At 39.5% G+C, this 24532-nt stretch overlaps 1 protein-coding gene and 1 pseudogene across 1 annotated transcript in view; one reads left to right on the top strand and one right to left on the bottom strand.

Annotated features, from left to right (window-relative positions):
* The window catches only part of DNAH9 (dynein axonemal heavy chain 9), a 577218-nt gene that overhangs the window by 515914 nt on the left and 36772 nt on the right, over nt 1-24532 (bottom strand). The window contains exons 5-6 of the mRNA XM_056117744.1: nt 22492-22703; nt 20015-20248 (exon numbers count right to left, since the gene is read on the bottom strand). Of these exons, the coding sequence (XP_055973719.1) occupies nt 20015-20248; nt 22492-22703 (446 nt within the window). The remainder of the gene's footprint in view (nt 1-20014; nt 20249-22491; nt 22704-24532) is intronic.
* LOC130027264 (uncharacterized) lies at nt 1585-1730 on the top strand (annotated as a pseudogene).

The raw sequence follows: 24532 nt of genomic DNA, 5'->3' as shown, positions 1-24532 counted from the left end.
TGATTGTTTTGACCTATAAGAAATGGTAACTTCATATAGATCAATTTTAATAGGGTATCTAATAAAACTAATTCTAGAAATAATGAGCTAAAATCTCTAGATATTTTTAGTAGATGTACACAATCAGATGTGAAATTGTCTCACAATTATAGGAGGAACTTTAATGTAACTACAATAACTACATATTTCACTTTTATTTTTATTTATATTTATTTTCTATTTTTTATTTTATTACATTACCATGATATAGAACATCACAAAGTTGTTCATGATTGGGTTTCAGTTACACAAATATTCCAATACCCATCCCTCCACCAGTGTAATTTCCCAGCAACAGTGTCCCTAGTTTCTATCCCACCCCTTCAAGCCATCCCTCACCCCTGCCAAGGGCACTTATCCTCTCTCTCTCTCTATCACTTTCTCTTCCCTTCTCTCTCATTTTAGGTATTACGGTTTGCAATACAGATGCTGAAAGGTTGAAAGGTTATGTATATCCCTTAACTTACTTTCTTTTTTTTAAAATTTTTATTAGTGAAACACCATGAGGTACAATTGTAGACTTACAAATTTTTGTGCTTGGGTTTAAGTTATACAATGTTATCCCTTTACTTACTTAAATTACTTACAGTTATCCCGTTACTTACTTTCAACACTCAGTTCTTGTTCATAGCGATCATTTCCAACTTATATTGTCATAAGGGCTGGAGCGATAGCACAGCAGGTAGAGCATTTGCCTTGCACACAGCCGATCCGGGTTTGATTCCTCCACCCCTCTTGGAGAGCCCAGCAAGCTACCGAGAATATCCCACCCACATGGCAAAGCCTGGCAAGCTCCCCGTAACATGTTCGATATGCCAAAAACAGTAACAAGTCTCACAATAGAGATGTGACTGGTGCCTGCTCAAGCAAATTGATGAACAACAGGAGAACAGTGCTACAATGCTATTGTCATAAGGGACCCTCCTCTATCTTAACTATCCTCCAGCTTCCACACCCTTGTGGTAATTTCCGTCCGTTGACCAGTCCTTCTGGCCCATTTTTCCTTGTATTGGATATTAGTTTCATAGTTTTTTATATTACACAAATAAATGCAGCCATTATATTTTTTGTTCCTATCCTTCTTAGTCATTTCACTCAATGTGATACTCTCCAAGTCTACCATCTGCACTTCTGTGTCCATTACAGCACTATTCACAGTAGCCAGAATCTGGGAAAAATCTGAGGGTTTGAGAACAGATGACTGGATAAAGATACTATTGTACATCTACACAATGGAATGCTATCCAGCCTGTTAGGAAAAATGAGGTCATGATATTTGCCTATCAATATATTTCACTTTTAAAAAAGGCCCTCCCATTGTTCATCGATTTTCTCGAGCAGGCCCAGTAACGTCTCCATTGGAGATTTTGTTGTTACTGTGTTTGGTATATCGAATACATCATGGGTGGCTTGCCAGGCTCTGCCGTGTGGGCGAGATACTCTCGGTAGCTTACCGGGGTCTCCGAGAGGGGCAGAGGAATTGAACTCGGGTCGGCTATGTTGGCTGCGTGCAAGGCAAACGCCCTACCGCTGTGCTATCGCTCCAGCCCTACTCGGCCTTTTGGCTAAGATCAAGTGTAGTATCTGTTCTTATCACTTTTAAAATATCTAAATTAATTTTCTCTTAATTGTTCACTTGGGTTGAGTGATAGCACAGCGGTAGGGCATTTGCCTTGCTCGCAGGAACATGGCTGATCCGAGTTCAATTCCTCCATCCCTCTCAGAGAGCCCAGCAAGGTACCGAGAGTCTCTCACCCGCACGGCAGAGTCTGACAAACTCCCCGTGACGCATTCGATATGCCAAACACAGTAACAACAAAGTCTCCAATGGAGACGTTACTGGGCCCGCTCGAGCAAATCGACGAACAATGGGAGGGCCTTTACCTTAATTGTTCACTTAAAAGTCCACAAAATATATACTGATGATATATGTGAATATATACACCATCTATATATATGTATAAACAAATGAGGCCCATTATTGTTACTATTTTTGGCATATCAAATATGCCACGGGTAGCTCTGCCATGCGGACGGGATACCCTTGGTAGTTTGCCAGGCTCTCTGCTGGTGCCCATTTGAGCAAATCAATGGGCAATGGGATGACAAGTGATACAAGTATATATCAACAAAAAATTTAAATCATCGTTTAAAAATATTTTTACTCATTACAGAAGCACTTGAAATTTATTTTGTCTCATAGATGTTGGAAATGTAAACTTCCAGAGTAAGCATATCACATGTGGAAAGAATTTAAGATCAAGGACCAAAAGCCCTTTTTGAGAGCAAGAGGGATAGTCTAGCAGGTAGAGCACTTGCCTTGCATATAGTCTACCTGGGTTTAGTCCCCTGCTCCCATATGGTTCCCAGGGGCCTGTGAGGAGTGATCCCTGAGTCAGAGCCAGGAGTAAGCCATTAACATCAAGTGTGGCCCACAAACAAAACCAAACTTAAAAAAAAGACATTTTTCAAACCCTAAATTTAAGAGAGTGCAAGTGGTGATGCTAATATCATACTTTTTCAGCTTGCTATAAAGTTATTACATGCATGGGAAGTGCCTTTCCACAATTTTGATAAACAGTAGCTGTTGTAATTCATTATCATCATCCTGGACCAAAAATCAACACTCACTGCACTGGCAAAGAAATTAAACAAGCAGCAAGTTAAGCAATCACAGACTAGAAATTCAACCAAATCAAGCTGTTTTAGATGATAAGAAATTCCAAATAAATGGAATTGAAGGAGCTAAATGATACATAAGCAGCCACAATAGCAGACTATCACAGAGGGAGAACTTTATAGATGAACTTGAGAAAAAAATACAATTCAGCATTCATAAGGAAGTAAAAAAAAATAAAGTAAATGTAAGGTACTTAATGAAGAAGAAAAACTTTCAAATTGTAGGAATACCAGAAGATGAGGGAAAAGGAAAAGGGACAGAATGAGTGGTGGGTGTGATGACAGATGAGACTTCCCCACTCTCTGGAGGGAGACAGCTCTGCGGATGAAAGAAGCCAAAAGAGCACCAAACAAAATATACTCGGAAAGGGCAACATCAAGACTTATAAGCATCAAAATGGCAAAAACCAAAGAGAGAGACAAACTTTTTTAAAGCAGCAAGAGAAAAAAAACCCTTAAAGATGAGGGAAATAGTATAAGAATTACAACCAATCTCCAATATTAAATGGTACAGGCAAGAAAAGAATGGAATGACGTTCAAATCACTGAATGAAAGGAATGAAAGAAGCTTTCACTCTAGAATTCACTGCCAGTAAAACTCTCTTTTAGATGAGAGAAAGGGGTAAAAACATTACCTGACCAAAAGAGAGCAGGCAACACTTACAATAATCAAACTGGTTCTGAATGAACTACTTAAAAGTCACTTACATAAACCATATAGTCAACTGTAGAAGCAACAACCCCACAGTCAAATAGCAACCAGCCCTTTATGTCAATAATATCCCTGAGTGTCAATGGAACAAACTCTGTCATCAAAAATCACAGAATGAAGTGATGGATCAAGAAACAAAATTGATCCATTTGCTGCTTAAAGGAAACACACCTAAGATCAAAGGATAGACAACTGTTCAGAATAAACGTATGAAAACCATTATACAAACCAATGAGAAACCACATAAAAGCTGGAACAGACATACTCATATCAGACCAAATTGTATTCACTATAAAGAAAGTAATTAAAGACAGGGCTATACACTATTTTAGATCAAGAGAAAAATAGATCAAGAAGTACTAAATCTGTCAATATATAGCTCCAAATGGAGCTCAGGGAACTTTGTAAGTCTTTGTTCACAAACAGGGGAAAAAAGATGAATTTAAACCTAACAGTAGTAGGAAATTTCAGCATTTCACTGTCTTCACTGATCAACTAGAAGAATATAAATAAAGACACAAGAATCCTAAAAGAGAAACTAGAAGAGTGGAATTAAAGAATGTATACAAAGCATTCAATCTCAAAAAAGCCAAATACAGGTTCTTCTCTAGAGCACATAGAACATTCTCTGGGATACATCACATTTTAAGACACAAGTCTAACACACCAGTTCACAAACAAGAATAAGACTGAGCACATTATCAGATCACAATGCCATGAAGCTTGATACTAAACATGAAAAGACGATGTGGAAAAACTGTAACACCTAGAGACTGAACAGCATGCTGTACATAACAGCTGGATCAGAGGAAATCAAGGTAGAAATAAAAAGATTCCTCAAGACTAATGGTAATGAAGAAACACATCACCAAAATTTAAGGGACATAGCAAAAGCTATGTTTTTGCTATGTCCTTAGGGGGCGAACCCATAGCAATACATGCCTACTTAAGGAAAGAAGAAAAAGGTAAAATAAACAACGTAAATGCACACCTTAAATTCCAAACAACAAATGAACCCATAGCAATACATAGCAATACATGCCTACTTAAGGAAAGAAGAAAAAGGTAAAATAAACAACGTAAATGCACACCTTAAATTCCAAACAACAAATGAATTCAAAAAGTAATAGAAAAATATAAATAATAAAAATCAGAGTAGAAATCAATGATATAAAAACCAAGGAAGCAATATAAAAATCCAGGACCTGGTTCAACAAAAGAATAAGCAAAATGGACAAACCATTGGTTAGAATCATGAGGAAGAAATTGAAATTGCTAAATTAAATCAGATCTAGAACACTTGATCACTAGATATCCATTTGCTCGAGTGGGCGCCAATAACGTCTCCATTCATCCCTGTAACATGCTAGTGTAGCCCAGTGGCATCTACTCGTTCTGGGAACACGGACAGCCTCAAACTGATCGTTCAGGGTATTGACAAAGAAGTCTGACCATCTCATAGGTGGGCAGCCATGCGATCTTTTCATGTCCTGTGAAATCCAGTCAGTAATGGCTCTAGTCCAGCAGTTGTCTCCAAATCTCATTATGTGTCCAGCCCATCTGATTTTCGATGCCTTGGCAAATGAGACAGCGTCCCTGATTCTTGACCATCAATGGAGGTTGGAACTCCAGATTCTTTTTCTCATTTGAGTGAAGCGTTATGCTCCAAGCATAGCTCTTTCGATTCCTCTTTGGGAGACCCGAATAGTGTTCTCACCCTGTTTTCGTAGGTCCCAAGTCTCTGAGGCATATGTTAATGCAGGAATAACAGGGGAACCAAAGAGATATAGCCAGAGCTGGAGGTTCTTCATCCTCTTAGCTATTTCTTCAATGGTCTTGAAGGCATTCTAAGCCGCTCTCTTCCTCCTTCGCAACACAGATGCCAGGTCATTCTTCATGAAGAGTTCTCGACCTAGGTACATATAACTTGCATTCTGAGATGTTTGTTCTGTTGAGATTGAATGTAACAAAAAGAATGAGACCGTTTCTCAGAAACATTGTCTTTGTGAGATTCAGATGTAGTCTGACCTTTCCACACTCATGGTCAAATTCGGCCAACATTTGTGCGGCTTGGCTGGTGTTTGGTGTTATTAGAACGATGTCATCAGCGAAGCACAGGTGGTGTTGTTGCCTATCTTCACTCCCATTCCTCCCATTCCAGTCATCGCATGACATTCTCGAGGGTGTCACTGAAGAGCTTCAGTGAAATGGTATCACCCTGCCGACACGCCTCTCTTGAAGTCAATGATCACCTCCCTATAGATGGTGAGATCCTGGTAGTGAATCTGCAATACAGCTCAAGGAGGATCCTGATGTATTGAGTTTGAACACCCTGTTTGGCTTGGGCCTCAATGACCGCTTCCATTTCAAGAGAAACAAAGGCCTTCTTTAAATCAATGAACATTAGACATAGAGGCATCTTGAATTCCCGGGAAACCTCAATGAGCTTGGTTATAGTGTGGAAAGGGTGGATTGTGCTTAATCCTTTTCAGAAACCAGCTTGCTCGCATGGTTGTCCTTCATCTAGTGTTCTTCCAATCCTATTCAGGATGACTCAAGTGAACAGCTTGTAGACGACAGACAACAGGCAGATCGGGCGGTAATTGCCAATGTGGTGACTGTCTCCCTTCTTGTAGAGCAGTACAGTCCTGATGGTTTTCCATTGTGATGGAACCTTGCATTCAGACAGGTAGCATGTGAAGGGCTGAGCCAGTGTATTGATGAGTACTGATGGTAGGTTCTTCAGGTGTTCGGGTCTGACCTTGTCTGGGCCAGGTGCTCTTTGTTTCTTTCCTGACGAGATGGTGTGTCAGATTCTGGAAGGGAGAACATTGGGAATGACATATCCATCCTGCAGAATTTGGTATGTGGGCAGGTGAACATGGCTATTGAAGAGGTCTTAGTAGAAGTCATGAATAATCTTCTCCATTGCCCTTCTGGAAGATGTGATAGATGCATCAGGACATTGGAGGGCAGTCATCTTGGTCTTGATTTGGTGAAGGACAGGTGGGCATTGCGAATGTTTTTCCCAGCTTCTGCTTCATTTGCTAGCACTGCTGCTCTTCTCTCTTTGAGGTCTTCCTTGACGCTTCTTTGCACTGCTTAGTGAGGTCGAACGTTCACTTGCAGTTGCATGAGGTTTGTGCCAAGCCACGCTGGTGAGCTCGAGAGTTTTCAAAGACAGGCGTCTTTTTGTGGCTATCTCTTTCTCTCCGTTCCTCGCACTATCGTGGAGATGCTGAACCATTCGATCATATTCCTTGTCAATGTTCTGAATGATGGCATCTTCCCATGTTTCTGCAATAGTGTCAAAGAGCTCCCAGTTGGTGGTCGTTCTGGGAGTTCTCTTCTTAAACTTTGCAGCCCTTCTCCCTGCTCTGTGAAGTAGAATTTGCAAGAAGGAGACTATGGTCTGATCCCGTTTGAAATTTTGGGACAATAGTGACATTGGTCAGGCAAGACCATCAATTGAATATGATGGGGTCAATTTCGTTGTCCACTGTAAGACTCCCAAGTCCAATATTTAGATTCTGCCTTCTGGAATTGTGAGTTACCATGGATGGTCTTGGTAGACATGATGAACTCAGACAGTCTCTCACTGACAATAATCTTGTAGAAGCTGTGGTCTTCTTTATAGAACTTCTCTGACTCCATGTCACTGTCACTTTCACTGTCACTTTCCTCCCGTTGTTCATCGATTTTGCTCGAGCGGGCCCAGTAACGTCTCCATTTTGAGACTTCTTTTTACTGTGTTTGGCATATTGGATACATCATGGGTAGCTTGCCAGGCTTTGCCGTGGGCGAGATAATCTCGGTAGCTTGCCACGCTCTCCAAGAGGGGCAGAGGAATCGAACCCGGCTCGGCCAGGCTGGTTGCGCACAAAGCAAACGTCCTACCCACTGTGCTATCGCTCCAGCCCATGTAGAACTTCTCAATTTCTCCTTAACCATAATTGGATGTTGGTGTGTAGACAACAAAGATAGAAACTGCTGGCAGTGAGCCACATCTATTCAAGTGTAATCATCCAATTTGGGTTGTTAGGCATTCAAATGAATCAATGTAAGCTCATGTTGCCAAGGACACTGACACCACTGAGGCCTCTTTTGTCGCATGCTCCAAGGAAGATTTCTTCCCCAGTGTCAAAAATGGTGTGATGTGATTGATGCTTTCTTGTCTCAGTCAGACCAATGATGTTGTACTTGATCTTTCACGCTTGCACCATCAGGTCCTTGATGGATGCTTCCAGTGCCAGCATATGTGCATTGAAATTACAGTAATTTTTGTCCTTCGTTTTGGCAGCCTAGTAATCTTGTAGTAAGTGTTTTATGTTGTGTTGCAGCCGCGTGTCTGGAATATGTCCGGGAGAGTGTGACAGCTGGGTAGTGGAGGTAGTGGAGGTAGTGGAGGACTGCCATGCTGCTGGAGCAGGCAGAGGATCTCTGTGCCTGGTCCATTGAAACTGGAGTCCAAGGTCACAGAATTCCACTTCTCTTGTTCTATGGGGCTTCACTCGTGCGTGAGTCTTGGCTCGAGTGTCTGAAAAGCATCCTGGAGTGTGGCAGTGACTGGGTAGTGGAGGTAGTGGAGGTCTGCAGGCATCCCTCCACTATCTCCACTACCCAGCCGCCAATCTGAAACAAAAGGGGAGAAATAACAAAGAACCCTCAAAATTCCAAGCCATTGTGAGAGCTCACTATGAACAACTCTATACTGCTAATCTGGAGAACCTAGAAGAAATGGACAAATTCCTAAAAACAAATAATATTGTGAAACTAAATGAGGAGGAACTAGAAAACCTGAAATCACAAGAAAAGAAATTGAAACAGTAATTAAGAAACTCCCGAAGTTCGCTGGAGCAGTGGGTATGACACTTCTTTAGGAGTGGTCCCTGAGTACAGGACCAGTAGCAACCCCTATCACTGCCAGGTGTGTGACCCCACCCACTCCCCAGCCCCTCCAAAAAGAAAAGAATCTGCCCAAAATTAAAGACCTAGTCCAGATGAATTTATAGGTGATTTATGAATTTAATTTTAGTTTTATAAAGTAGTTCACAATATTTGATTACATTTAATATCCAAACACCAATTTCTCCACCATTACACCTTCCCACCACCATACTTCAGATATTTCCATCCCAAACCCCAACGCTTGCCCCAAAGTTGTACTTAAATAAATCTTTTTGTATGTTTTGTTATGAATAAACTGCTGAAAATGATTAAAAAATGTTTCCTTAGAGCAAAGCATGTGAAGATCGTTGTATTTCACCCAGGGGCCATTAAGCCTTTCTATAATAGATTACTAACATGCTGTTAAACGTTGAACCTTGTGTGTTTATACACACACACACTCACACATATATATGTAAAAATATATTTACCTCTAAGATTGGTTGCTTCCTACTTTAAACCCCATCAAATATGGTATGCTACTCTTGGCATATTAGTGGTGTGAGGTATGAGGTTGCTGTGTGGTCTAGGAATTGGTTTACTTGTGGGTGAAGCTCAGCTCATGCATGTGGAAAGCAGCTGGGAGCGTGATGGTGGGTGAGTTCTGGAGGTTTTCAACTGCCAGACTAGCTCCTTGGGCCAGAAAGGGACCTCATCTGCCCCACTCTGGGGTGTCCGGAATTAAACAGCATGACATGGGGTCTGGCGGCATGGCTATGGCGAGTCATTTTATGTTCTCTTCCAAGAAATTTACATGAGTCTCCGGATTATGGCTGTTGATGAGATAATCTGGCGCCAGAGAGAGGTGGCTTGTGGATGTGACTGCAAAGTTGCCAGAAACAAGGAGAGGTGGGGAGATATCACCCATTCTCAGTTCCGTTGAACCTGGAGTTTGCAGTCACAAGTCCCCATACCTGGGTTTTCTGCAAAATCAGTAGTGGGTGAAGTTCGGACTGAGCATGTGGAGCACGGCCATGAGTATGGCAATGGGTGAGTTCTGGAGGTTTTCCGCTACTGAGACTGGGTTCTTGGGACAAGGAGGGACCTCACCCAACCCCCTCCAGGGTACCCTGAATGAAACAGCCTGGTGTGTGGGTCCGTTGTCATGGCTATGAAGTGTCTCCCTGGCCCAAGAAACCACTCTGGCAGGTGATTTTTTATCAAACCCCCAGAGAAGACTTGGTGCTGTTAATCCTTAAGCTCTTCCAAAATATTGAAAATGGAAATCCTTCTTCAAACCTTCTACAAAGCTAATATTACACTGATACCCAAAACTAACAAGACGCTTAAAAAAAGAGAAAATTTCAGACCAATTTCCATGATGAAGAGCAATGTGAAAATCTTCAGCAAAATCTTGCAAACTGAATTCAACAGTATATAAAAAAAATTATGCACCATGATCAAGTGACATTCATCCTAAGGGTGAAATAAATTAACATAATATACCACACCAATAAAAAGAAATATAAAAATCATGTCATCAATTGATGAAGAGAATGCTTTTGACCATATCCAACACCCATTCATAATAAAAAACCCTCACTAATATAAGGTTGGAGGATATATAACTTAAGATGGTAACAGTTATCTATAAAAAATCCCATAGCAAATATTATTCTTAATAGTAAAAAACTGAAAGGATTCCCACTGAGATTAGGCACAAGGCAAGGTTGTTCACTGACCCACTCTTTTTCATCCTTGTATTAAAACTCCTAGCAATAGATATCAGGCAAGAAAAGAAAATGAAAGAGATCCAAATTGGAAAAGAGGAAGTCAAATTATCGCTATTTGTAGGTGACATTATGGCATATATTGAAGGCCATAAAGAGTCCACAAAAAGAAAAGCTCCTAGAAACAATAAACCAATACAAAAAGTGACTGGCTACAAAGTTAAAACACAAACATTGGTTGCATTCCTATAAACAAATAATGAATTAGAGGACAAAGAGATCAATGAGTCTATTCCATTTAAAGTGTCAAAAATATTAAGGACCTAGGAATCAATGAAAGTGTTGAAAGACTAACCATTAAAATCTCAAAAAATAAGAAAAAAATTGAAGAAGTTTTAGGAGATGAAAAAAAAAATCCCAACTCTGGATTGGAAAAATCAATATTGTAAAAATTACCATCCTCCATAAACTATTGCATTGAATAAAGATTCAGGTAACATTTTTCAAGGATTTAGAATCGTCAATTACAATGTTTTGTGAAATCATAAAAATACCCCTAATATCCAAAACTATATTTAAAACTAAGAAACTGGAGGCATTGTACTATAAAACATAAATCTATACTTTAAAGCCATTGTAATCAAAACAGTATGGCACTGGAATAAGGACAGAATAGATCAGTAGATCTAAGGACAAAATGCCGTATACTTGGTCAGCTAATTTTTGACAAAGGAGCTGAAAGCATTAAATGGAATAAAGACAGCCTCTTCAAAAAATAGCGCTGGGCGAATTGGGTAGCCATGTGTAAGAAATTAAAGTTGCATTCATATTGCACACCTTACACCAAGGTCAACTCAAAGTGTATCAAATCTACAAAGCGTGTTACAGAAAACAAAGGAAGAATGCTCTAAGACCTAGACCTAAAAGGAATCTTTTAAGACTATTGTGCCATTGGCAAAGGCTACAGAATCAAAACCAAACAAATGGACTATGTAAAACTGAAGTTTCTGTATAGCAAAAGAAACATGGGCTGACACTAAAAGATTATTGAGTGGGACAAAATATTTGAACTCAACACATAAGATAAAGCATTGATATTAGGGATATATAAAGTACCCTCAAAGATCAACAAAAATTTTTAAAAATTCCATCAAAAATGGGGAAAGGAAAGATACAAATACTTCTTTGAGGATGACCAACAGATAGCTAAAAGACTCATGATACTTATTATTAGAGAAATACAAATCAAGAAGACAATGAGATATCATTTTATGCCAGGAAGAATGACACGTATCAAAAATACTGGGAAAAGTGTGTGTTGGTAGGGATGTGATGAAAAAGGAACTTTGACCCACTGACGGTGAGATTGTTGTCTGATTCAACCCCTCTGGAAAACAGTATGTAGAGTTCTCAGTAATCTCAGAATTTAGCTGCCATTGATCCAGCAATTCTACTTTTGGGTACCTAACCCCAGCAAAGAAAACATTCATTCAAAAGTATGTATGTATTCCATGATTCATTGCTGAACTCAATATAATACCTAGGATTTGAAGTCAACCTAGATGTCCAATGACAAATAAATGGATCATGCACAATGGGATGCTATGCAGCTGGAGGAAATGATGAAATTATGCAATTTGCTACAACATAGATGAAACTGGAAGATATCAGGTTAAAGTAAGTCAAAGAAAAACAGATAAGTATACAATGATATGACTTATATGTAGTATTTAGAACTAATGCATAAGAGAATGCAATGGTTTAAAGGGAGTATTTAGAGAAACCTTGACCCCAGCATATAGGGAGAGGAAGGAAAAAAATGGAGTGGGAGGGATGTGGGGAGAAGAGACAGATGAGATGCAATAGGGGGAACAGTTCCAGGGAATTTGGTTACTGGTGATGCTAAGGAATGATAGAGCTACAGATCCAAACCGCAGAGTCAGTAACAGTGGATTCATGAGACCCAAACTTTAATAACCGGACCTATCCAGATGGCACATTGGCGATGAGTTACAGGGAAGGGAACCTGGAAACAATGGTGGAGAGAAGTTGACACCAGTGGTAGAACTGGTGTTGGAACATTGTATGTCTAACATTCAACTATGAATAGCTTTATAGATTATGGTGCTTTAATAAAATAAATTTTAAAATATCATGTAATGTTAATAGATCAGTTTGGAACATAGGAAGAATGTAATGGCTGCATACAGATATCCTTTTCTAGATGGATATCACAAAGACCATGTATTCTAGGCAGTTGACTGGGCTGATTGGACACTGCTGTTATGAAGTGTTCACATTCTTTAATATGGCAATGCCAGGAGAATTTGACCTATAGTCCTTGAGGGAAAAAACAAAATCAGTAATAATAATAAGTTTCTTAAACAGCAAGCATACTCTTATAAGGAGGGGTCATATAATGCCTTCTCTTAAAAGAAATGTCTTCTGAATTCATTAAGGGACAACACAAAGCGATATATTTAGATGAAAATCTCAAAAAGGTCATTGAGAAACAGACAGTTTTCTTTACCTTATTATAGCACCAACCTAATGTTACTAATGGTCTCCTATGTGACCAAATGCTCAGGTCTGGCTGAAAGGAAAAATAGCCCAATTAAGACAGAATGAAAGGAGGCAGAAGTGTGATTGGAGAAAATATAAAGAGAAAACGAAATTCAGAGTATATTATGTCAGCTTATTACCTATCTTCCTGCTAATCACCTCATATAAAGTCTCAGCAGGAAATAATTTTGTCTCCAAGTGAATCACTGTGTTGCAACAATTTTAGAATGAAAGGAATGAGCTTTCTTTCTAAGCTTCTTGCTGAACTGTCTGCAGGGAAAAGACTGCAACAGAATTAGAAAATCTGCAGAATTTGCAAACTCATGGTAGAATATGTTGAGATGTATGTAGTATTATGCATAATCATGCATGTATATGGTATCTGTGCTGCATTTGTATGGTTATGTTTGATTTGTGTATTGTATGTTTTATGCTTGTGAGGTTTGGTAAATTGCATGTTTGTTGTATACATGTCTGATGTTTACAATGTGATAAGTAATGCATATGGTATATGTGTTTCTGTAGTGCATATTTATGTACATTAGTGTGTGTTTAGTGTATATGTTTAAGTGTATGCACTAAGTGGTATTGTGGGCTTGTAGTCACCATGGTCACATGTATGTGGTATACATTTTTGCAGTATGCAGCATGTGTGTTTTTGTGTGATGGTGTAATATAGTTTGTGTTTTGTGTTGTGTGTATATGTATGCCACTGTCCTCCTATTGTTCATCGATTTGGTCAAGCAGGCCCAGTAACGTCCCCATTTTGAGACTTGTTGTTACTGTGTTTGGCATTTTAAATATGTTACTGTTAGCTTGCCAGGCTTTGCCGTGTGGGCGAGATACTCTTGGTAGCTTGCCGGCTCTCTGAGAGGGGTGGAGGAATAGAAACTGGCTTGGCTGGGTTGGCTGTACACAAGGCAAACGCCCTACCACTCTGCAGTATATATACACATATGATGATGTACATTATGATGTGTGTGGTGAATGTTTTTGCATGTATGTAGGGTATGTGATATTTGGTATAAGTAAATAGTGAATGTGCATGTGTGCTATATGTTGTGTAGCACTAAGCAAAAAGGCAAGATGAGGGAAAAATGTCAAAAGGCAACCAAATGTCTCTTTCATTTTATAACACAAATTGTAAAAGTTTTATATTCTTTGGGGATTTTCTTAGTAAATCATAGTCAAATAAGACCATTTCAAAGAATGTGAGTTATAGTTTTATCCAAATGACTTATTAAGGAAAAAAATCTTAGAAATCATGTGGTTAAAATAGACTGTGTAACTTGTATGTTCATTGCAGCACTGTTTACAATAGCTAGAATCTGGCAAAACCCGAGTGCCCGAGAACAGATCACTGGTTAAAGAAACTTTGATACATCTACACAATGGAGTACTGTGTAGCTGTTAGAAAGGATGAAGTCATGAAATTTACATACAAGTGGTACTACATGGAAAGTATCGTGCTAAGTGAAATAAGTCAGAAAGAGAGGGGCAGACATAGAAAGATTGCATTCATCTGGGGGAACATAAAGTAACAAAATAGGAGACTAACACCCAAGAATAGTCGAGATAAATACCAGGAGGTTTACTCCATGGCTTGGAGGCCAGCCACATACTCTAGAGGTAAATCAGCTCAGATAGAGAAGGGAGCACCAAATAAAGGGTTTGGGGAAGATCTGCCCAGGATGGGAGATGCATGCTGAAAGTAGACTATAGACCAAACATGATTGCCACTCAATGCCTCTTTTGCAAACCATAGTACCCAAAAGGAGAGAGAGAACAAAAGGAAATGCCCTGCCACAGAGGCAGGGTGGAATGGGGGAGATGGGGGGAGGGAGGGATACTGGGATTAGTGGTGGTGGAGAATGGACACTGGTGGAGGGATGGGCACTTGATTATTGTATAACTGAAACCCAAGCACAAAAATTTGTAAGTCTACAACTGTGCCTCATGGTGTTTCACTAATAAAATTTTAAAAAGAAAGAAAGAAAGAAAGAAAGAAAGAAAGAAAGAAAGAAAGAAAGAAAGAAACTTTGGTAAATCTACACAGTGGAATACTATGCAGCTGTCAGAAAATGAAGTCATGAACTTTGCATATAAGCGGATCAACATGGAAAGTATCATGTTAAATGAAATGAGTCAGATAGAAAGGGACGGACATAGAAAGATTGCACTCATCTGTGGAATATAAAGTAAAACAATGGGAGATTAACAACCAAGAATAGTAGAGATAAGTACCAGGAGGTTTGCTCCACGGCTTGGAAACTGGCCTCACATGTTGGGGGAAAAGGCAGCTCAGATAAAGAAAGGAAAACCGAGTAAAGGTTGTTTGGAGGACCCGCTCGGGATGGGAGATGTGTGCTGAAAGTAGACTATAGACCGGACACAACGGTCACTCAATACCTCTACTCCAAACCACAACACACAAAAGGTGCAAGAGAACAAAAGGGACTGCCCTGCAACAGAGGCGGGGTGGGGTGGGAGGAGTATGGGGGGGTTGGGGGGAGGGATACTGGGATCATTGGTGGTGGAGAATGGGCATTGGTGGAGGGATGGGTACTTGATCATTGTGTGATTGGAACGCAACCACAAAAGTTTATAACTCTGTAATTGTACCGCACAGTGATTCATGGAATATGAATATTTTAATTCATGGAATATTAATTATTTAATAAATTAAAAAATAGACTGTGCAGAAGGTATGGTGCTGCCAGCAGGTCAACCTGTACCTGTTAACCTGCTGTGCATCAGTGCAGGGCAAGTGCATCATCAGCCTGATGGTGCCTTCAGGCTGCCTGACACCCCAAAACTGCCACTGTGCCTTTGGCCAGACCCCAACAACTTGGGACCAAGCTTACCAAGAAAGTAAATTGCCGAAAGTTAGGTATATGGGAGCCACACCCACAAACCACCTCTCGCTCAGCTATACAAGCTCATTTATTGGCCCTACCTTAGAGACCCATAGATAAATCTTGAAAGAGATCGAAATCCACAGTTAATCTTAGATCCACATGTGCCTGAGCAGACTTGGGTAAATCAAAGGAGGGCAGGTTGGCCTGGTGGGCCACCCAAGCAAAGCCCCCAACAGCCACTTACTTCCACAATCCAAAACCGTGGTCCTCCTCTACCTCAGAATGGACCTCACCAAGATATAATCTGCTGAAGAGGTATGAGGGTTTTGTGACTGAAATCTCCAGGCTTTCCCAGAGCTCAGGTGGGCTACCTTCCCCCATTTCCCAATATTTATGGAAGCACTGGCAGTCACCCCTATGAACCAACTCCAGCATCACCCTGAAAGCTCTACTACTGGCCTTGCTTCAGAGACCCATAAATTAATCTCAAAAGAGATCAAAAGCTGCAGTTAAGCTTGGACCTGTGCTTGGCTGAAGAGACTGGGGTAAATCGGAGGGGTATGGGTTGGCCTGTGCTCACTCAAGCAGAGCCCCCGGCAGCCACTCACTTCCACAATTCAAAATTGCTACCATATACTTGGCCTGACTCCACTGTATCAGGACGAACCTCACCAAGATATAATCTGCTGAAAATTTTGGTATGCAGGTTTTGTGATTGAAATCTCCAGGCTTTCTTGGGAGCAGGATGGGCTACTCCCCCCATCTCCCTGTACTTCTAGAAGACTTGACAGTAGCATCCATACCCCAAAGCGGCCACCCAATTGAAAAGCTACTTCAACCTTACTATCCCGATAAAAATACCAAATGCCCTGAACAAACACCATGACCTTTTATACCTGTATTGAAAACCATAATGTATAAAAGGAAAAGGGGAGAGAGAGAGAGAGAGAGAGAGAGAGAGAGAGAGAGAGAGAGAGAGAGAGAGAGAATGAAAGTACCTCCCATAGAGGGAGGCTGAGGGTAGGGGTTGTGGGGCTGGGGGATGGTGGTAGGGAAACAGGGAACATTGGTGGTGGGAAATGTACACTGGTGAAGGGATGGATGCTGGATTATTGTGTTACTGAAACCCAATTATGAACAGTTTTGTCATGATCTATCTCACTAATATCCAATTTAAAAAATTTTTAAAAAAAAGTAATGTGGAGTTCATGGCCAGTTCAATCATCTTAATCAATGGCTGAATAAATAGCAGTATTCCTACATTAAAATAAAAATAGACCGTGCAAAGGGAAAATAAAGTATGTAAGAGCAGAATAAAACCATAAAATTAAGTTCAGAACTCTTTTTTTAAAAAGTAAACTAAAAAACAAAAGTAAATTAGAGGGAGAAAATCAGACCTGTCGACCTCCCAATGTGATCAAAAAAGAAAAGAAAAGAAAGAAAGAAAGAAAGAAAGAAAGAAAGAAAGAAAGAAAGAAATTTAGGTGAAAAGACAATACTTGGGTCCATATGTTTTGTTTTGTTTTGTTTTTTTAAATTCCAGCTAAATCTCCTGAACCTTCTGGTTATTAGCAATTTCATTTTAATTTGTGGATCTTACTTAATTGTCCTCGCTTGTTAAAGTAAGACATTTTGAAATGTGTCTGTTCTCTTTCTACTCTTCTTCCTTTCCCTCCCAGTGGGGTAGCTCTCTAAGAGATTTGGTTGTATCATAGTTGTGTTAATAATTATGGTGATGATAAAGGGAGCAGGATGGTGGTCTCTCCAGAATGCAATTTATTCTGCATACTGCAGGCCTGTGAAGCTGCTCAGCAAGTACCACTTCATTTCAGCCTTCTGCTTTTACTTCAGCAGTATCCATCCACACAAACTTTCCTATGTGAAACAGTAAGAACATAGAAGAGGAAAAAGCAACCAATATAAAAAGAGGGGTGGGAGGAAAGACCTGAGAGTAGTATGGATATTAAAACTAGATCTTCACAACATAACTCTAAATATGAGCTTGTGGACAGCTGAATGTATTTACATCATTTTACTAACTTGGCCTCTGTTATTTATTAATTTCAGCTGCCATATTATATTATAGCAGCAAGATGAATAAAATTAGGTTCCTGGCAGTTCTTGCTTGAGAGATGCATATTAAACCATTTTGAATAGGCATCAGAGAGATTCACAGAACTCTAAGTAAAGGGCCACTTGAAAAATACACAGAGACAATTAACTGTTCTGTGTCCCACAGCCCTGAATGGAGAGAGGTTGCACGGGGATGCACAAAAGAGAAGCAATAACTGAGCAGATGCCTGAGATGGAAGGTGTGAAAGGTGGAAAATACTAGATGATGTAGAGAAGGAGCAGCCAAGAATAAAGGAAAACCATATAAATCTGTGGAAAATAAAAAGAGAACTAATAGGACAGGGGAGGGAAAAGGGAAGAGGGTGAGGAGAAGGGGAAGAGAGAAAAGGAAGGAAAGAGAAATATAATTGAGAAAAAAATATAGAATTTGACATAAGGGAAAAACAGAGAAATTTCAAGATGGCAAGAAATAGAAAAGCAAGAGCAAGGTGACATTCAACACAGCGTCGTAAATTGGGACAAACGTTTTTATACATCTGTGTCTTTAGTTCAGGGGAAAAAGCAGTCTTAGATGGAGGATAATAACTTCCAGGAGACTAGTAGCCTTACCGCTTATATTTACTGAATATGCACAGAAAATTAGGTGCCCTAATATCAGAACTGCTGTCTATATGTAAAACCATAATCCCAGCATGTGTCCACAGACGCTGTTGCTTTGGCCTAACAGTTCTGCTCCCTTTCTGGCTGTCTGCTGAGCTGGAGACCATCAAGGTGGTAACAACAGTTACTCCTCATGGAAGCTCAGACTTTGGGGTGGGGGTAGGGGGACAGAAGTGGGGTAGGGGAATAGAGTGGGATTATCTCGTTTGACACCTAAACAACAAAGAGGGGTTTGACTGGGTGAACATCAGAATAAAAAGTGGGAAGGAAGGGGGAGGAATGAGTGTATTTTAAATATGATGGACATGACATTGGAAAATGAGGCACTTAGAATAAAGCAAGGTATCATTTATAATACCAGTGATCCCATAAAGTGTATCTTTAACAAATTATATCCTCTGGCGCTCTATCTGTCTCTGTCTCTGTCTCTGTCTCTGATTCTCTCTCTCTCTCTCTCTCTCTCTCTCTCTCTCTCTCTCTCTCTCTCTCTCTCTCTCTCGCTTTCTCATCCCCTTGCACTCTTCTGGCCACACCCAGAGTGCTCAGAGCTCCTGGTGCTGCATTCAGGGTCACTCTTGGCCATGCTCAGGGGAACATATGGGTGCTGGGGTTTGAGCATGAGTCAGTTGTGTACAGCGTGTGCCCTACACAACTGTACTACTGCTCACGTCATGACTCTGGCTTTTTTGTTCAAACATATTCTCTGTTTTTATGGCAAATACCTTGCTTATTTTCTTCCCTGGAAAATATTTAGTCCAGTTTTAAAAACTAATTGGTCCTGTGTTCTTTTCTTACCTAGATCCCTGCTTGTTTTGAAAGGCTTCTTTCTTGCTCACAATAAGCATATCAATGTCTCCTAATTTTTTCTTAACCTAGTCTCCTCTTTTAAACTGCTGTATGGCTTCTCCCGCTGCATGGTTACTAATCCAGATTCATACATTGATTATAAGCAAAGCCCTATTTCATTCATGACTGGATTCCCCATACCTGGTACTTGGTAGTGCTATTTCAATGTTCATTTTAATTAAAATGATCAGAGGGAATCTCATACTTTCTTATTCTCATAATTCTACAGTTTCCCCCACTCTTTACAGCCTCTTCCCAATATAACCCTCCCTTCATCCAAAATCTCTTTATAATGATCTAGAAATATTATTCTAACTTTTTCTGGATCAAAGTGGTCACTGTTTTAATATCAAACCTGACACTAATTTATCAAAGAAAGTTTTAGGATAAGTATATTATCAAATTATTCTGCCTCCCATGTCCCCCAAAGTTCAATTAGCAAAAACAAAGATACAAAGTATCAAGACCTCTTAACTATATTAAATTATGAGTATAAAAACATTAAAAAGAAATAGCCTTGTATATTCTAACTCTAATCCTAAAATTAAAATTCATACTAAACACTTGGGGAAAGACTCAAGTTTAAGCAAAAGTTCTATTTCTTTTGCTCAGGATTCACTAGTCTTACAAGATGGGAAACTGGAAAACAATCTCAATGCAATGGTATTTGGAGAATAGCCAGATATTTCCAGATTAAATCCCTTGAATTTTTACAACAGACTTTTAGAAAGAGTTTATTTTAAAGTTTAAAGATTACTGGTGATTTGAAAACCAAATGAATTATTTTATATACTCATTGGACATTCTTTCTATGTAACTCTATGATAGTAATTTCAGGAACTTCTAATGTGAATAATCCAAGTAATCAGGTACCTATATTGGGTTGATCATTTCCTTTTTGCAACTGGATACCTGAATTCCTTGTTTCCATGTGGAATTGAGAGCCCGAGGTGAATAAATACACTCACTTCAACCATGTGTAGATGTTCCAAGAAGCCATCCAATCGCATAAAGACCAAAGTCGACTGGAAATCCCACTCCCTGACTTTCTGGTTCTCTTTGAAATAACTATGGAGATTCTCTCTTCTATCTTGAAACACATGCTTGAAGAAGTTCAATGTATCCATAACCACATGTAGTTTTTTCTGACTCTCTTCTACTTCACTGCTCAGAAGGTCTTCTGGGCCAAGATAATTAGATGCCTAGAAAGCAAACCAATTATCATCTTTGAATCTGGTTGTGATCGTAGGGCATTATCTACTTTTCCAACATGATCACTGAATTTAATACACAGTTAATATCACCTTAAAGACAATGCAGTAAAAATGTGTTCCAAATCTCAGTTCTAGAGAGGGACTGGACCTGGGCTTAAGTACTCAGTGACTGTCTCAGGGTTGAACAAGTGACCAAACAGAAATCATGACACATTGTGAGATTTCTGTTGAGCTAGCTGACCCAACATATGGAGGCAGATATTCTGTTTTGACCATTGGCATTCTATATATATGTATTTTTCTTGGGGAGGTCACACCCAGAGACGCTCAGCGGTTGCTCCTTGCTCTGCACTCAGGAATTACTTTTGGCAGTGCTTGGGAGACCATATGGGATGCCAGCGATCAAACTCAGGTAGCCACATGCAAGGTAAATGCCCTACCAACTGTACTATCGCTCCAGCCCCTGGACCTCTATTGTACAATAATATGAATGCAATAATCTTTTTGAGCCATGACCATTTCCCTGCCTTCAAGAGTCTTAAATTTAGAGATATGTGAAACTGAAGCGATTGAACAACCATATTTACCACTACAGACAGGGACAGAAATAACTGGGTCCTGATGACAAAATCTGAGGTGAAAGTGAGAGCTGTGGCCAATCTTTTCTTGAAATTTGGATTTATAAAAGTCAAATAGTCTTTATGGTTTTGGGTGAATTTTTTGCTTTTGCTGAATTTTCTTACGCATTGAATTTCTTTTGACTCTATGCCCTATTAGAAGAGGAGACAACCTGGCTTCCAGTCCTAAATTTTCAGCCTTTGGTGACTCAGCTTTCCTGAGTCTTTGACAAACAAGAGTAAGGCCCTCCCGTTGATCGTCGATTTGCTAGAGTAATAAAAATGAATATTTATATCACACCCCTGTCTTACAAGAAGGGTTCATCTGATATTGATCAGCATCATAAATATCACAACAGTAATTTGGAGTCTTTAATGTGTTCAGTATTATTACTAGTTACTGTTAAATTGGTTCATTGTTTTATAAGAAAATTTGTTCACTGTTTTATAGCTCTGTAGAAGTCACCTTAGAGGGAAGCGCATTCAAATCTCATTAAGTTCTCTAATTCTGTTCAGGACTCACTCCTTGAGGTTGTTTCCCTGCTTATTGTTGCTATAACAATTTCCTGACAGAATGGGGGGTATGACCTCTTGCATGCACGAGACCAAAGATTCAACCCCCACAGCACAGTGGAAAAAATCTCATAAGGTAAAGAAACAATTCAAGTGTCTGCTTTTATTTGTGACTCATAGACATGTGTAGATCACAATGTAAATCTTGACCCACAAAATTGCACTGGAGCCTCACAATTACCCAGCTAAAATTTTGTCAGTCCCTTTATTGGAGATCAAGAGTTTCCAGGTACACACAACTGAGAAATAGTGAAGCAAGATTTAACACAGGAATTACTAACTCTAGAGACAGCATTTTTTTTCTTTTTGGGTCACACCCGGCGATGCCCAGGAGTTACTCCTGGCTTTGCATTCAGGAATTACTCCTGGCTGTGCTCAGGGGACCATATGGGATGCTGGAAATCAAACACGGGTCAGCCGCATGCAAGGCAAATGACCTATCCACTGTGCTATCACTCCAGCCCTAGAGACAGAATTTTTGAGTTCTAGTCTCTGCTGCTGACTAACACAAATCTATTTACATATTGTGAGATTTTGTTGAGCCAGCTGACCCAACATATAAGGCATATATTCTGCTTTGACAATTGACTTAGTATTGTAAAACAGTTTGAATGCAACAATTTTTTTGAGTTATGAAGGAGTCTTGAAGACTTTTGCCTTCAAGAATATTAAATCTAAAAATCTGTGAAAAAAGAAGTTATTGAGCAACTGCATTCATCATCACAGGGAGGACAGAATTAACTGGGTCCTGGTGGCATCGTCTGAGGAGGCCAAAATTTAACTGTCCCACTTTCATATGACACAATGTTTTCAGAGAGGAAGAGAGACTAGATTATCTAATATTCCAGTATTACTGAAAACATTTTTGTGTTCTTGTATGTTAGAGTAAAGTAATGCAAGTGTGAGTTACCTTTGGATCATAATTATTTTCCTGCACAGGGGGGAAAAAAACGCATACTTTACTTTCTCCTGTGGCTTGATGTCAACCGCCCCCAGATGAAAGCCCCCAGGGACAGGTAGGGGGATCTTGTGGTGGCAGACCTGCTGGATGAGGAGGTTGCAGATCTCCTGGAGCAGCACAGTCAGCCGGCCTGGGGAGCAGTAGGACTTGCACGTGGCCCAGATCAGACAGACAACATGGAGCAGAGGCCATAGCCCAGACTTCACCTCTGGGAATTCCACGCCCTCCAGGGTTTCCAGGTGCCGCTGCAGTGGCATTAAATGGATGTGGATGTCCTGAGCCTCTGTCAAAGCTGAAAGAAATTGGACATCACCTTCACTTGCCTAAAAATTTACTAAGTATCCTTAATAACTGAAAATAAAAGGAGCTTCACACCAACAGTAAGGCTTTATTTCCAAAATGGAAGAATAGAGTTCCCTCAAAACTCTTTCGCTTTTATGATAGAATATTTTATGATGCAATTATATTCTGGATATGCAAATGTAGAATATTGCTATATTTAATTCTGCAGCACCCTGGGCAAATAGGATAATGGTAAGAGAACTCTCTCTTGCAGCATTCATATATCTGAAATTCTTTCTGGCGTTCCCAGCCCCATTTGGTGCTCCCAAAATAGAAGATATTGGATAAATATTTGTGGATTCAAATATATGACAAAAGATAACTTTTAGAGTCAGAATAATCTGTTTTCAAGTAACAACTCAGACACCAGATAATCTTAGACGTATTTAACCTTTCTAAATCTAAAAATTAGTCAGAATAGCAATTAATTCAAATGGTTCCTGTGAAGACTGAACATAGCAGAATCAGAATCTTCAGACTCAGCACTGAACCAAAGAAGTCATTCTAAAAATGAAATGACTCATAAAAATTTGCCAATAAAGAATCTCATTGAGTTCTTTATTGGCAGGAGGAAAGTCACTGGGACTAAAGAAATAGCATGAACCGATTATGCAAATTTCTGCTGGCATATTCCTGTGAATTGACCTTTCTCAGTTGAATAAAAGAAGGATTACTCTGTGATTATTATGTTGAATGAATGACCTAATGGTTGTGGGGCTCACTACATACAACAATTTGTGATACATATAAACTTGTGATAGCATATGTAATCTATATTCCCAATGGAACTGTAGAAAGTAGAAAATAGACTCAAACTGTAGGAATTAGAAAATAACTCACATAAGAAAGTTGCACTAAGTTGATTAGATCAGCGATTCTTAAATGAAGGGACCTTACATTCCAGTCATATCCATACTTCCTTTATGATATTATATATCTATATAATACCTTTATATTAATTTTCTATTAAATTTAATATAAATAATTAAATATGAAAACTTTAAACCATTATTTTACATAAGTAGAAAACATTTACTATTCCCCAAAACTATAATTGTTTAACATGTTCTACTTGTAACTATCAATATATCTTCCACACTAATTTCTCAGACCTTTAGTGTATATCGAGTATTTGGGGAGACACCTGAACCACTTTGAGTATAAATTGGGGGTAAAGTTGATTCCTTTGGAAAACAAAATCTCTTAGCTAAGCAATAAACTAAAATATCACAAAGGACATCCTCTCAAATCAACTTTCTCTGTTGGTAGAATAGCTTCTGTGGTAAATTTTAGGTCCCAGGAAGAATTTAAATGCTAACTGGTTAAGCCAATTATTGTCTGTTATTGAATGCATGGCAGAAACTCCACTGCCTAGAACTTTTCAGTGAGAGGAGATAAGGAGATCACTTGATCACTTGACATACCATTACTAATCAATTTGCTCAAGAAGGCACCAAAACGTCTCCATTCATCTCTGTCATGTGCTAGTGTAGTCCAATGGTGTCTGCTCGTTCTAGGAACACGAAGAGTCTCAAACCAATCATTCGGGGTCTTGATGAAGAAGTCTGACAAACTCATAGGTGGGTGGCCATAAGATATTTTGATGTCCCGTGGAATCCAGTTGGTAATGGCTCTCGTCCAGCAGTAATCTCCAAATCTCATTACATGTCCAGCACATCTGATTTTTGATGCCTTGGCAAATGAGATGGCGTCCCTGATTCTTGATCGTCAACAGAGGTCAGAACTCCAGATTCTTTCTCTCATTTGAGTGAAGCGTGA

This window comes from Sorex fumeus, unplaced genomic scaffold (genome assembly GCF_029834395.1).
Source record: "Sorex fumeus unplaced genomic scaffold, SorFum_2.1 ptg000036l, whole genome shotgun sequence".
NCBI lineage: Eukaryota > Metazoa > Chordata > Mammalia > Eulipotyphla > Soricidae > Sorex > Sorex fumeus.
Note: the sequence above shows the minus strand (reverse complement) of the source record. Positions and strands in the feature narration are given on the sequence as shown.